General features: G+C 40.5%; 1 protein-coding gene across 2 annotated transcripts in view; it reads right to left on the bottom strand.

Moving 5' to 3' along the window:
• The window catches only part of LOC134674915 (condensin complex subunit 3), a 32,747-nt gene that overhangs the window by 18,929 nt on the left and 734 nt on the right, over positions 1-13,084 (bottom strand). For both annotated transcript variants that reach the window (XM_063533071.1, XM_063533072.1), the window contains exons 2-9: positions 12,265-12,435; positions 11,937-12,062; positions 8,964-9,112; positions 7,238-7,397; positions 6,260-6,441; positions 2,869-3,063; positions 1,624-1,781; positions 714-904 (exon numbers count right to left, since the gene is read on the bottom strand). In XM_063533071.1, the coding sequence (XP_063389141.1) occupies positions 714-904; positions 1,624-1,781; positions 2,869-3,063; positions 6,260-6,441; positions 7,238-7,397; positions 8,964-9,112; positions 11,937-12,062; positions 12,265-12,435 (1,332 nt within the window). The remainder of the gene's footprint in view (positions 1-713; positions 905-1,623; positions 1,782-2,868; positions 3,064-6,259; positions 6,442-7,237; positions 7,398-8,963; positions 9,113-11,936; positions 12,063-12,264; positions 12,436-13,084) is intronic.

Raw genomic sequence — 13,084 nt, forward strand, 5'->3', positions numbered from 1 at the left:
TAAAAGAAGATAAGAAATTTTGAAATAAAATGAGATTACAAATCATATCAGTAAGAGATGGAGCTCGTATTTTTACGTAGTTACCATATGATTAATTTAAGCACATCTATACTTATAATTTGCGACATAGTAGTAAAGGCAGATCATTCCGTTGCCGGGCGTCAGACCGTCAACATCTGCCTCGCTGAGGCATCCTGAAGATGCCTCGTAGAGGCGAAACACGTGTCGAGTATTGTTCTTTTGGTGATAGTTTTGGTTTGTTATATTTATTTTTGCGGTGGAAGGGTGGGAACATTAATTGCATGTAAAAAATATGCAAGTAAGTATAACGGGTTAGCGCTGATTGACTACCACGTAATATTTTGGTTTTGATCCGCGTCCGCGGATGTCAAAAAATCTGCATCCGCAACATCCCTGGTGTGGTTCTAAAGGATACCCAACTATTTATAGTTCGTTTTTTTAGCATTAGAAGAACTTGAAAGAAGGTAAGCGATATTGGCATGTCTTTTATTGAAAAACGCTTTTTAAAAATCAATAACTATTACTTATGAAAGCAGAAGAATATAAATGATCGTATTAGATTCATAAATATTACATATTTGCCGTAACTTATTCACAAATGTGTTTTTCAATTAAAAGACACATCTAGATTGTTTACCTTATTTTTAACGCAAAGAAAAGTATAATAGGTACCGGTTATTGACCAACTGTACCTTCATCTTGATCTGCTGCGTGTCCGGTTGGGGCAGCGGCGCTGGCGGCGGGGCCTCCGGCTCGGGCGGGTCGCGGAGCGCCGCGATGACGCCGCACACCACCTCCATCCGCGGGGACAGCTCGGGGAAAACTAGCTCGAGGGCAGACACTAGTGGACGGATCACGTCTGCACTGAGATGTCCGTAGTCGCCTGTTGAAAATAGTGCTGTTTAGAAATGAACCTTAGTAAGACGTTTTAAGGTTGAATACAGAAGTGTTTCATCGATGACACAGTTAAGGCTGATTTAGATGGCGCGCGAACTCGCATGTGATTTTAGCTACATTACGGACTGTTGGTTACGTCCAATTCAACCGACCGGTCAAAACCCGCAATGTAATGAAGTAGTAGTAGTAGTAGTAAAACACTTTATTGTACAAAAATCAAAACAAAACAGGAAAAATAACATTGGTCATTAGTACAAAGGCGAACTTATCCCTTCAAGGGATCTCTTCCAGTTAACCTCGCATGAAACTCGCATGCGAGTTCTCGCATCGTCTAAATGAGCCCTTAACTTTCTTAAACATTGTTCAACGAAAACATACTGAAATTTCAATCTTATCATTAACAAGTTAAGGTCGAAAGTTTACTGGTGAGCACGTCGGTACAAGGTTTTGTAGTTCATTAAGAACATATTGGCGATTGCTACTTACTTTACGAGTGTCAGGGAGACTCAAAATTGAACCTTATCAATGAAACATTAAGGTCGAAAGTTTATCGATGAGTACGTCGGTTACCGTAGAGCGGTCTGGCGGATCCGTGTGATACACTCGCAACATGTAAGACATATAGCGATTGCTAATTTGTCGTACATGTGTCAGGGAAACTCAAAATTGAACCTTATCCATGAAACAATAAGGTCGAAAGTTTACCCGTGAGAACATCGGTTATAAGGTTCTGTAGCGCAGCGCGGCCTGGCGGGTCCGTGTCATACACTCGCAGCATGCATCCTAGTTCGTGTAGGACATATTGGCGTGTGCTGAAGCTCACGGGGTCGTCAGCTTCCGACGGACAAGGGGACTCCACAATACTGTAAAAAATATAAAAATTGTATTATAAATTAAGACGCAAACAAAATATAGTTTGTCAAAGGACCGTCTCATTTCAAACATAGACATAGAGAATCATACTATCTTTGTCTTACACTAGTACTAACACCAAATAGAAAAGGATGAGTATAGTTTTTTTTGTTCTTATTTACTGACAAATTTGGTTTGACCAACTATAATGTGAACAATGGGACAGGAAGGTACGATTCACAACTTTTAACACGAATTTTAAGCTAAATTCAGGATTTTATACCGACACCATATGATGTCACTGGGCACTAAAGGGTTAATCTAATCGAAAACGAGCAATTCTTATTTATATATATATATTTCGGGCATCTCGGAAACGGCTCTAACGATTTCAATGAAATTTGCTATATGGGGGTTTAATTTCGGGGGCGACAAATCGATCTAGCTAGGTCTTATCTCTGGGAAAACGTGCATTTTTGAGTTCTTATGTTTACCGAGCAAAGCTCGTTCTCCCAGATATTAGATGTTAATACGCGATAATAGATGCTAAACGAATTATAATAATAGCAAGTTATTTGTGACGTTCTCAATCAAAAGTTACCTTTGTCGCTTTCCATAAGGACGCTCTGACAGGTTATTCGCATAAAGATCCAAGCAAATTTCGTCTTTATGGTAAGCGACAAGGGGTACCTTTTGATTGAGAACGTCACATTTATAATAGAATAGATTTATTCGTAAGCACAAACAAACGAGACAATACATAATATGAAAGAAAATACAAAATAAGATTAAAGTGCCACGAAATGGCCCCATCTCAGAATGTTGCTGGTGGCAAGCGTGGCTCACTCCGCGATTTTGTCGCTTTGCTACAGGTAGCTAAAAGTGCATCCGTTCCACCCCAATTTTGGGGTTTGCCATAAGCTGCGCGTGGCGCTGTCGCCACCTAGCGGCCATATCTGTGCTGATCGTAACAGACGCGTTTTGTTAGAGAGTGAGTCTTCTGTACTATTATTTATTCTGTGCTGGTGGCTTCCAGCGCTGATCTTCCGATGAGACCATCAAGTGAGAAGAATCACGGAAGGTAACATTTATACTCACGCTCTAATATACCCGATGAGCACGACCAGATCAGGCAGCACCATCTCCAGAGTCTCATCATCGTCAGTTTTCTGCAGATGCTCGGCCAGATACCTCCAGTACCACGCTGTCTCTTTATTTAGCTTCTCCGCGGGTATTAGGCGGAGGGTCTTCTCCGTGGGCAGCCATAACAGGAGCTCGGAGATTGGTAGACGCCTGAAAATGTGTGCTTTCAATCAATTTATAGTCAATTTAGTCAGCAGAACCAAAGTAACCGATGTAGCCCTCCGAATCGCTAAACTTAAGTGGCAGCGGGCGGGGCACATTACCCGTAGGGCGGAAAGGTTCTCGAGTGGCGACCACGTACCGGAAGGCGCGGCGTGGGTAGACCCCTATACTATACTATATATAGGGTATTAAATTCTATGTTTTCTACCCTATAATAGAGCAGAAAATATTGATATTGATATTTATTGAAATCAAATTTTACAAAATATAGAAATCAACATTAGTGAAGCTGTAACTAGACGCACTAGCTGATCTAGTTAACATAAATAATGATTGACACAGCTGATCAATCGATCTATATTATTTTCATAAACTTTAAAACCTCAATTATTATATACAAATGTTAATTAAAATAAATACATGTAAGTAACTATAATATATGCATTCAGTAAATTAATTTTAAATAACAGCAAAACATTCTCACGAGAAATTCGAAACAACAAACAAAAACTTAACTGAGTCAAGTTTGTAGTGGGCCATTAATCAGAAAAACTGATTCGCTGAATCCAAAGAGAATGGAATGTGTATAGAGAATTACTGTCGGTGAATTTTGTAGTCACGAAGATTATGCTGCCATCTGTTGACGCAGTATTGAAACTAAAGATGAAAATGTATAAAAATATCAATAAAACATATATATTTACATATAGACATAAATGATTTTTATTAATTTTGGAACGCCATGTGTTTTGATCCATGTTTTTTACATTGATGTGCATTAGAATTGTTGAATATCAAGAGAGTGGCGCCATCTGTTAGAGAGTGGCTTTGTCTTGATTTCCGAGGCAAGGGGTTTCTTTTGACTTTGCTTGTCTTATGGGATTCACATCTCTTTGCTAAAACTACTCAAGATTGGAACTCGAGTTTAAAGGAAATAAATAACAAAGTTTTTATTTTGAAGTGCGCCTAACGCGTCAAATGCGTCAAACGCGTTTCGTTAATGTCTTTTATGGTTATAAATACCCCCACGCCAAGCTGGGAACGGTTGATTCTATTTTTGTCCGTCGGATTGTCACGATCTCTGGCTCGCCCGTAGACGTTAAAACAAAGGTGTTATTTTTACGGTTGAATGTTTGACATTACGTAGCTACTATGCTGCTTTTTGTCAGACTGTTCAATTGCTAGTTCAGTGTAAATACTTACGTGTGTTTTGGTGTTTTTGTGTTTTAGAGCCAGATTAGTGTCTGATTGCACGGTCAATCAACCGGAAACGCCTAACCTAGCGGTGATAAGCGGGCTTTTCCGGGAATCCAGTAGAGTGTTAGGTCCAGGTCGCGAGAGGGGCCTGGCGTCAACCTTTTTACCTACACAGGTGACGATTATACCTCTTACGTTATCTTCAAGGTCTGACAGAGGGATGTGAGGATCTCACGTGTGGATCATTAAGAGTAATCTTTACTCACTGAAATCTGTTGGTAATTGAAGAAGCGTGGTCTTGTTATATATATTTATATATTCACATTTTATATTTGGAATAGGGCGCCTTATTCGTCAGTACCCTTGGCTACGGCCTATACTGCGGAGGGAGGCAAATTACACAGACACTAGGGTTTGCAATACCTCGGTTTTGTCGGCCGAACGTTTACAGCTTAAATTAGGGTCCCTCTCACACACTTCCCCCCCCCTGTAATACTAGAGGTTCGCTTCTAGTCTTACACATTAGAATAGGTGAAATTGGGGTAGAGTTAGGGTAGAGTCATTATTTGGGTGTTAGGGTTAATTATTATTTCTTTCTTTATTATTATTTATTCTTTCACATGTATTTTGGTTACATACAGTGTTAAAATCATTAGAGTGTTAATTGTTTTAAAATACAGAATAAATTAAAGTCTAGTTTTAGTAGCATATGGATGGGTTACTGAGGCTCGTATATTAAATATGATTTAAAGGTAATACATTTTTATATTTGGTGAGATAGGGGAACAAAGTTATTTGAGGACATACTAAATAATTTTGTTATAGGGAGCTAGTGACAGGCGAAGCAGTTCACTAGTGACAATTTGAGCTTTTCTATATTGGGTATCTAAGGGTTAAAAAGTCATGTTTATTAGACGATCGCTTCAGTATTCCATACATTTATAGTATATTCAGATAAGTTTCTTGGCGTTTCTTCTTGTCTGAAAATAGGTTCCGAAACGCAGATAAAAGTAAATATTACATAGTGTTTAGGAATACCTATTAAAAACAAAACAAAATAAAATAGGTATTATTTAGTTTAGAGACCCGACTTCATCCGAGGCGTGACAGTAGATAAAGTATGTTTGTACGTATTAATTTTTGCAACATTTACATATACATATTTTCCTTTAGCTAGCTAGATTAGCGAATGGATATAAAAGGAAAATATAATTACAAACAACAAGGGCTTACACTACTGTTCATGGTAACTGGTCACGGTAGGGCTCGGTAGAAGATAAATTCTAAAAAATATAATTTATTATTTAATTTTTTTCATATGATAGTGTTATAATATAGAAATACAGTAGAAATATTTACAATTACATAGGGTATTTTAGGGGTAGTATTTTAAATCCAAATCTAATCAGTCTGCACATAAAAGACGAAGGGTACTAAGGTTCACAACGTATTAATTTCACTAGACGATCACATGGCCAAATTTATTTATTTTTATTTATTTATAATTAATTCTGGATGAGTTTTATTAAAGTAGATTAGCTAATATTGGGTTAAGGTACAAAGCGCTGGTGGCCTAGCGGTGAGAGCGTGCGACTTGCAATCTGGAGGTCGCGGGTTCAAACCCCGGCTCGTACCAATGAGTTTTTCGGAACTTATGTACGAAATATCATTTGATATTTACCAGTCGCTTTTCGGTGAAGGAAAACATCGTGAGGAAACCGGACTAATCCCAATAAGGCCTAGTTTACCCTCTGGGTTGGAAGGTCAGATGGCAGTCGCTTTCGTAAAAACTAGTGCCTACGTCAAATCATGGGATTAGTTGTCAAGCGGACCCCAGGCTCTCATGAGCCGTGGCGAAATGCCGGGATAACGCGAGGAAGAAGGAGGAGAAATCAACATTAGTCTGACCATTTTGCAACTATTATGCTGGAGCTCAATAGGGGTTTTTACTTACATATTTCAGCATATTCAATTCAAACAAACATACTTGAACAACGATTCCAGCAGCTTCCCAGCAACATACTGAGAATCCTTAGCATCCTGCGCGTTGTCCAAACGTATAGCCTTCAGTAGATCGATGATGTTGCCTTTGAACGTACTCAGCCAACCGGGGATCAGGATCTCTTCGACCACGCGGCGGACGCGGGTGCTTCGCTCAGAAAGACCAACCTGAGCGATAAAAAAAGTATTTAATATATATTAAATTAAGAATTAAATTTGATTGCCATCTAATGTAACAATTACAGTTTTATTTTTCATCAGCCGACGGCCGTCTGCAGAACATAGGCCTCTCCCAAGGAACGTCAAAACAAACAGTCGTGTGACGGCCTCGTCCAACGATTGCTCGCGATCCTGACTAGAATCCTGTCATCTTGTAGATGCACTTCTCAGGCTGCGTCCTCCGATTCTCAAAAACGTGCCCACCCCACTTGTTACTTAATTCTAGACACTTTAGGGTTGATGATGATGATGATCCTTCCGGCCGATTTCGACCAAGGCGACCACTTCGACTCCTAGTTAGCTCGGCGCTCGTGCGCCCGAATATGGCTGACGTAGCCAATCTTTAAGGTGAACCCCCGCTCACATTGAGGGCACGTGAGAACTCCAGCCATAGTGGTAGTGGATGGAAGCAGGCTGGCGTTACTTTAGGGCATAGACTAGGATCCTCTAGACCGAGTTTAGAGCAATTATTTATGCAACCGATGATGCTAAAAATGCGGGGGTGCGTGGGACGTGGTGAGCGAAGTCCCGTGCCGTGATTGGTCCGTTCAAAGACACGGACGTCAAAGACACTTTCGACTCGAACATGAAGTAAAATTACCGTATGCTTGGCAGAGGGGGTAGCGCGACTATGCTCAGTCTGGAGGATGTTTTGTCTGTGCTTTAGGGTTACCTCAACGGCGGATAAGCAATTCTAATTCGATTTAACTTCTACGTTCTATAAAAGAGATAATTCGCTAGGTACCTTGAGTGTGAACACTCTCTGCCGCACCCTGAGCTGAGTGACGTTAACGTTGGCGATGTACATGAAGGCGGCGCGCCGCACCGCCTCGTCCACGTCGCACAAGCGCTCGAGCACGTACGGCACGTTACGGGTGCATTTCGCTATTTGCGATACTATTGCTCTGCAAAAAAAGGATTAGTGAGCGTTTCTTTTATTTTTAACCGACTTCAATTTCATAGAAGGAGGAGGTTCTGTATTCGGTTGTGGCTATGTTTTTTTTTTACGTATGTTCATCGATTACTCCGAGACCCGTGGGCCGATTTGAGTAATTCTTTTTTTGTTCTAAAGAAGGTACTTCCAAGGTGGTCCCACATTAATCTGGTGCTGTTCTGATAATGTTTGGTACATCGTTTGCCAAATTAAAACGGCAGATACTTAGCTTGAGTCATTTGCTATCTTCTCATGCCTAGAAAAACAAAATTGGCCATGGTTTTTTTTACTATTACGCAAGTAAAAATTTGAAATTTACGAAAAACTGTCATAGAAGTGAAAATTTTTTTTGCACCAAATTAAAAATTTCTAGACCTGAGAAGATAGCAAATGACTCAACCTATCTGCCGTTTTAATTTGGCAATCGATGTACCAAACACCCTGTATATTGTGACCTTTTTTGCCACTTTTGTGTTATTTCTAATCAGGATCACGAGCCCTTTTCATCCTAATAGAAGAAAAAAAGTGTCCTAAAATTTCCATTAATTTTTCAGACGTTATTCCTTTTTACCGCCGTACAAAGTATATGGGGAAATGGTAATACAATAGGAAAAAAACTGTGGAACATTTTTTTTATCATGAATGATCTATGAACATTATAAAAATGGCAAAAAATAATGTAGTTAATTATGGTGTGGTTTGAGGACTAGCTGCGTGAACGAATTAACCCTTTACCAGGAGCAGGGATATATACTTCCCGCATACGGCACTTCAATGTGTTCTATTTTCGATGAGTAAGACTGACAATCGATTGCCACTTTTGAGGGTTATCCGCAGATGGTCTAGAACGCAAAATGACTAGTGTGTTGTTTTGCCTAAATCGCAATTAGTCTACATCGCAAACGGTCTAGAACTCAAAATGGCCACTTTTTATATCAACACATTTTAAATAGGTAGGTTAGGGTACGTTAGGTATCTTCAAATGGCCGAAGGCCAAACAGCACAGAATAGGCGCCCCGCGGAAGCAGGGCTCCGTCGACATTGCTATAAAGTTAAACGGAAAGAATAATGTGGGCATTTTGCGTTCTAGAACGTTTGCGATTTAGGCAAAACAACACATTAGTCATTTTGGGCCTGGTAGTCAGCCTGGTAAAGAGTTAACAATCTGCTCAGCCAATTAAAATAAAATCTGACCTATTCCCCCCCCCCCCCTGCCTGGGCAAGAGAGGAAAACACCATTACATACTGTCCCGAACGTTAGTTTACTATCATCTAGTAATCTAGTAGAAAACCAGTGCGCAACAAACTTGCCAACCGTCTATAAATTAAGTATAGCAGAGCTACTACTATTCCATGAACATTAAGGGTTACAGGGAAATGATGAATCGATACCATAAATGAGAATGTACTGTTTTGCATAAACAGTAAAGAGGTACAAGTAGGTATCTATAATACCACAAGGTATGTCCAGATCTAATGAAGACGTGTGGGAGCAGCGCATTCTCTAGATGTGGACGCACCTTTGCATGTCACATACCTCCTCACTGAAGCGCTAGGATCGCAGCTCATGTGGAATTTGTAAGCCCTTGTGACCACATCTTCTGGGTCCATCGGGTCCTGCAGACGCTGCAACGCGAGCGCCGCTCGGCATCGCACGGCACCGCGGGTGTCTTGGAGTCTTTGCATCTGATTAATGATAAACATAAAATGAAGAACTATGGTAATGACAATTTAGGGCTAATAGGGCTATCTCAATAATTTGAATGTCTTTTTGGATTTCGCAAAGCAGCTTGGTGTGTGAAGACAAGAGAGAGAGAGAGAAACAAGTCTGATAATATCTGGTATAAGAGTGTCATGATTTGGGCAGCCTGTGGGCGGTAAAGTTTGGCAATATGGTGGCGACCATGGACGGAAAAACGAAGCATAAGAAGACCTATAAAAGGTGGATGAATCTTTTGGTATGGTTAGTTCCCCAACTTTAAGTACCCAAGTTGACATACTATTGTATACAAAAACTGGATACTTATGTTAGGGAACCGACTATACCAGTAGTTACCACGGAATAAATAATTGTAGAAGATGGCCGATGGGGTCAAAAAGTGCTCGAGTGGAGACCACGGACTAGCAAGCGCAGCGTAGGACGTCCACCCACAAGATGGACAGACGACCTTGTTAAGGTCGCTGGATGCGGGTCGCCAGTGGCGTAACTAGGGGGGGGTTGGAGGGGGCACGTGCCCCGGGCGCCATCCAAGGGGGGGGCGCCAAAATGGGCAAAATACCTCCCATAGAAAATGGACCAGCCAAAATGTAGGACACAGCCAAATTTTTTTTTCGCGACTTGCTCAGTATAATCCCAAAACCTCCCTGGCAACGGAAATGCAGTTATTTTTTAGCCACCCTATATACAGGCTGGTCCAAACCTTGACGTCCAAAATATTTTTTTAGAATCGTCGTCGTGGGTTATCAGAATATACCCCATGTATGTTGGCCGATTTTTCGTAGTTTACGCGAGTTTAACTTTTAACTTTTGTCAAGAAATTCCGGGGTGAAGCTTTGCTTTGCTTTTATGTATTCTAATAATTGTTCGTGGTATTTGCACTGATAACATGAAATAGCAATGGGGAAGTGACCCCATAAAATAATAGTAGAAATAACAAAAGAGGACTTTTTTAATGAATTACTAATTTGGAAGCTTCCCACCTCAGTTCCTTTGACCGGCGACTCTAAAAAATTAGGACAATTAAGTATCACTTTTTTGATCTTTTAATAAAACTTAGGGTCTAGGAGTTTCTAAAATAACAAAAAGTCCTTTAAATTGCTTGTATTATTATTATTATTTATTTATGTAAGGGCAACATCTAAGCTTGACATGCTTGAACGTAAAAGTTTGTCTTTTTAGGGTTCCGTACCCAAAGGGTAAAACGGGACCCTATTACTAAGACTCTGCTGTCCGTCCGTATCTCACGAACCGTGCACCTGCGTCTGCACCAGGCTGTATCTCACGAACCGTGATAGCTAGACAGTTGAAATTTTCACAGATGATGTATTTCTGTTGCCGCTATAACAACAAATACTAAAAACAGAATAAAATAAAGATTTAAGTGGGGCTCCCATACAACAAACGTAATTTTTGACCGAAGTTAAGCAACGTCGGGCGGGGTCAGTATTTGGATGGGTGACCGTCTTTTTGCCTTTTTTTGCATTATGGTACGGAACCCTTCGTGTGCGAGTCCGACTAGCACTTGCCCGGTTTTTTTTCCCAAGTCAGCCAAGTGAGGATGCTGTTTTTTTTTAACAACTGTGCCGTTTATCAAGGATTATGTTACAAAAAGAAACATTCAATAAAGTTCAATAGTTTTTTTTTTTTAAATTAAATCTTCACCCCGGAATTTCTTAAAAATCATAATTCGAAAACTGCGAAACGTCGGCTAGCATACATATTCGGATAGCCCACAGCGTGAGGAATTTTGAAAAATTTTGGACGTCAAGGTTTGGACCATGTATAAGACATGCCGTGCTAACATCCCTCGTTCTGTGATACTAGAATGTCGTGAATAACCTGTGTCAGGTATTGAGATCATTCTATACAGAGTTTCGGTGTGGGATCGGGACAATTTAGTCCAATTCAATCCCACCAAGACTCAATTTTGCGCGTTTAGCGCTAAGAAAACCTCATTTTTCAAGGCACATGCCTTCCCATGTCAGGGAGTATTGGGAGCCTCGGTGTTGACATCTCCATCAGTGACGTCCAATAATTTTTAATTTCACCTTGCTGGGAAGGCTGCGCTCGTATCCAAAAAAACTCGGTGTGCTCAATAAAGGGAGGCGATACTTTACTCTGGGGTGCGATCCCAAACTCACAAGCGATATTGAACCTTTAAGTCTAAGGAGATCTCCAAAAAATAAGTGTACCTATAAGTTTTAAAATGGTCGGCGACGCGCATGTAACGCCTCTGGAGTGTAGACGTCCATAGGATGCGGTGACCGCTTACCATCAGGTGGGTCGTAAGCTTGTTAGACACCGATGTACTAAAAAAACACTTATTTGTCTCAAAGTAAAAAAGTAACCCTTTCGTTAGTTCATTTCGTTTGGGGGGGGGGAGGGGGGGGGGGGCGCAAATTTGGTTCCTGCCCCGGGCGCCATATTCTCTAGCTACGCCTCTGCGGGTCGCTTCCAACCGGTACGAATGGAGGTCCAAGGTTCTATGTTCAGCAGTGGACGTCTTATGGCTGAGATGATGATGATGATGATGAAATAATTGTACTACCGTACATAAAGGACATTTCCTACAAAACCGAAGTTTGACAGCAATTGTCTTTCTAACTTATGTTATGACACTATCCATTTCGACTATTTAGGGTTGTCAAAATTCAAGTAATTATCTTATCTGTGGTCGTGCAAGGAATGGGACGTCAAGTTGTGTCAACTTTAATAATTGCTCGGAGCAATGCTGAGCCGAACAGAGCTGAGTTTACCTGAAGTCAGGAGTGTCTCTCCACTAGTAGTTACCTGTGACTGGAGTAACTTGGTGCAGAGGTCTTCGTCCAGCGAGGCATCTTCACCGAGCGCTGACAGCACAGCCTCCAGCAGCTGGCTGGCGCGGTACCGGACTGACTGGCCAGACACGCACTGACACTGAAACAAGGATTATTTCAGGGTTTCAGTTGCACAAATCTCTGTTTTGACATATTGCTGGGACCACTTCAAGTGAAACCTGTGCCGAAACGTCAATAAATAAAGGTAAAAAAATAAATTTGCGATAGACCCATCTATAAATGTGAGTTAATATGTGTTCTAAATGCAAAAGTTTTAAATATTATACCTAACTCGTACTTACATCAAAAATAATATTGATGATAAAAAACAAGAACTCCTCTTCATCATCCAGGGTTGTGCAGAAGGTGGCCACAAACTTGATGACCCGGTCCACATTAGGACTGGTGTCTCCGAAAGTAAACAAGTACATTAAAGCATTCTTGAAACTCTCTCTGAAGACTTGCTCATCCATCTGAAAAATTTCCACCATTTATGATCAGTACAAACAGCAACACTCCTAACTGTACATCAGTGGACCTTATTATAAAAGGCATAAGGTCCACCGATGTACAGTTAACAGTGTGAGCGATGGTATACAAAATTTATTTTCATCAATATTTACAATCAATGTAGGTCTTATTATTCATTTATTTATCTTTCTTCTTAGGTTCGATCATTTATAATATGAATATAAAAGTAAAATATAAAAACACTTACAAAACAATAAAAATACATATAAACACATTATAAAAAACCTAACCTAGGGTGCCGCCGGCAGCGGGGCAGGGTCCAAGCTGCCGGTGGTCAGGGCCGCAGAGTAAGGAATCGACGTACTATACGCGCCGTGTCCAAAATTACCGCCTTCTGCATCTGACCCTTGATCCAACCACCTAGCGAGAGTCTCTCTAGGTGTTGGTCGAGTAGACAAGTAAACAAGAGTAGGTCTTATTATTATTATGATAATCAGATAAATTGTATGGGCGCAGCTTGGCAGGTTTTAAGCCCATCCGGTATTTAAAGAGGCTAAATTACAATAGTAACTTATAATATGCCTGTATTGTTACTTGTGACAAGTAAACCATTATATTTTTTTGTTATTTTTGTTTTATTACCTTTTATAT

This window comes from Cydia fagiglandana, chromosome 20, assembly GCF_963556715.1.
Source record: "Cydia fagiglandana chromosome 20, ilCydFagi1.1, whole genome shotgun sequence".
NCBI classification, from domain to species: domain Eukaryota; kingdom Metazoa; phylum Arthropoda; class Insecta; order Lepidoptera; family Tortricidae; genus Cydia; species Cydia fagiglandana.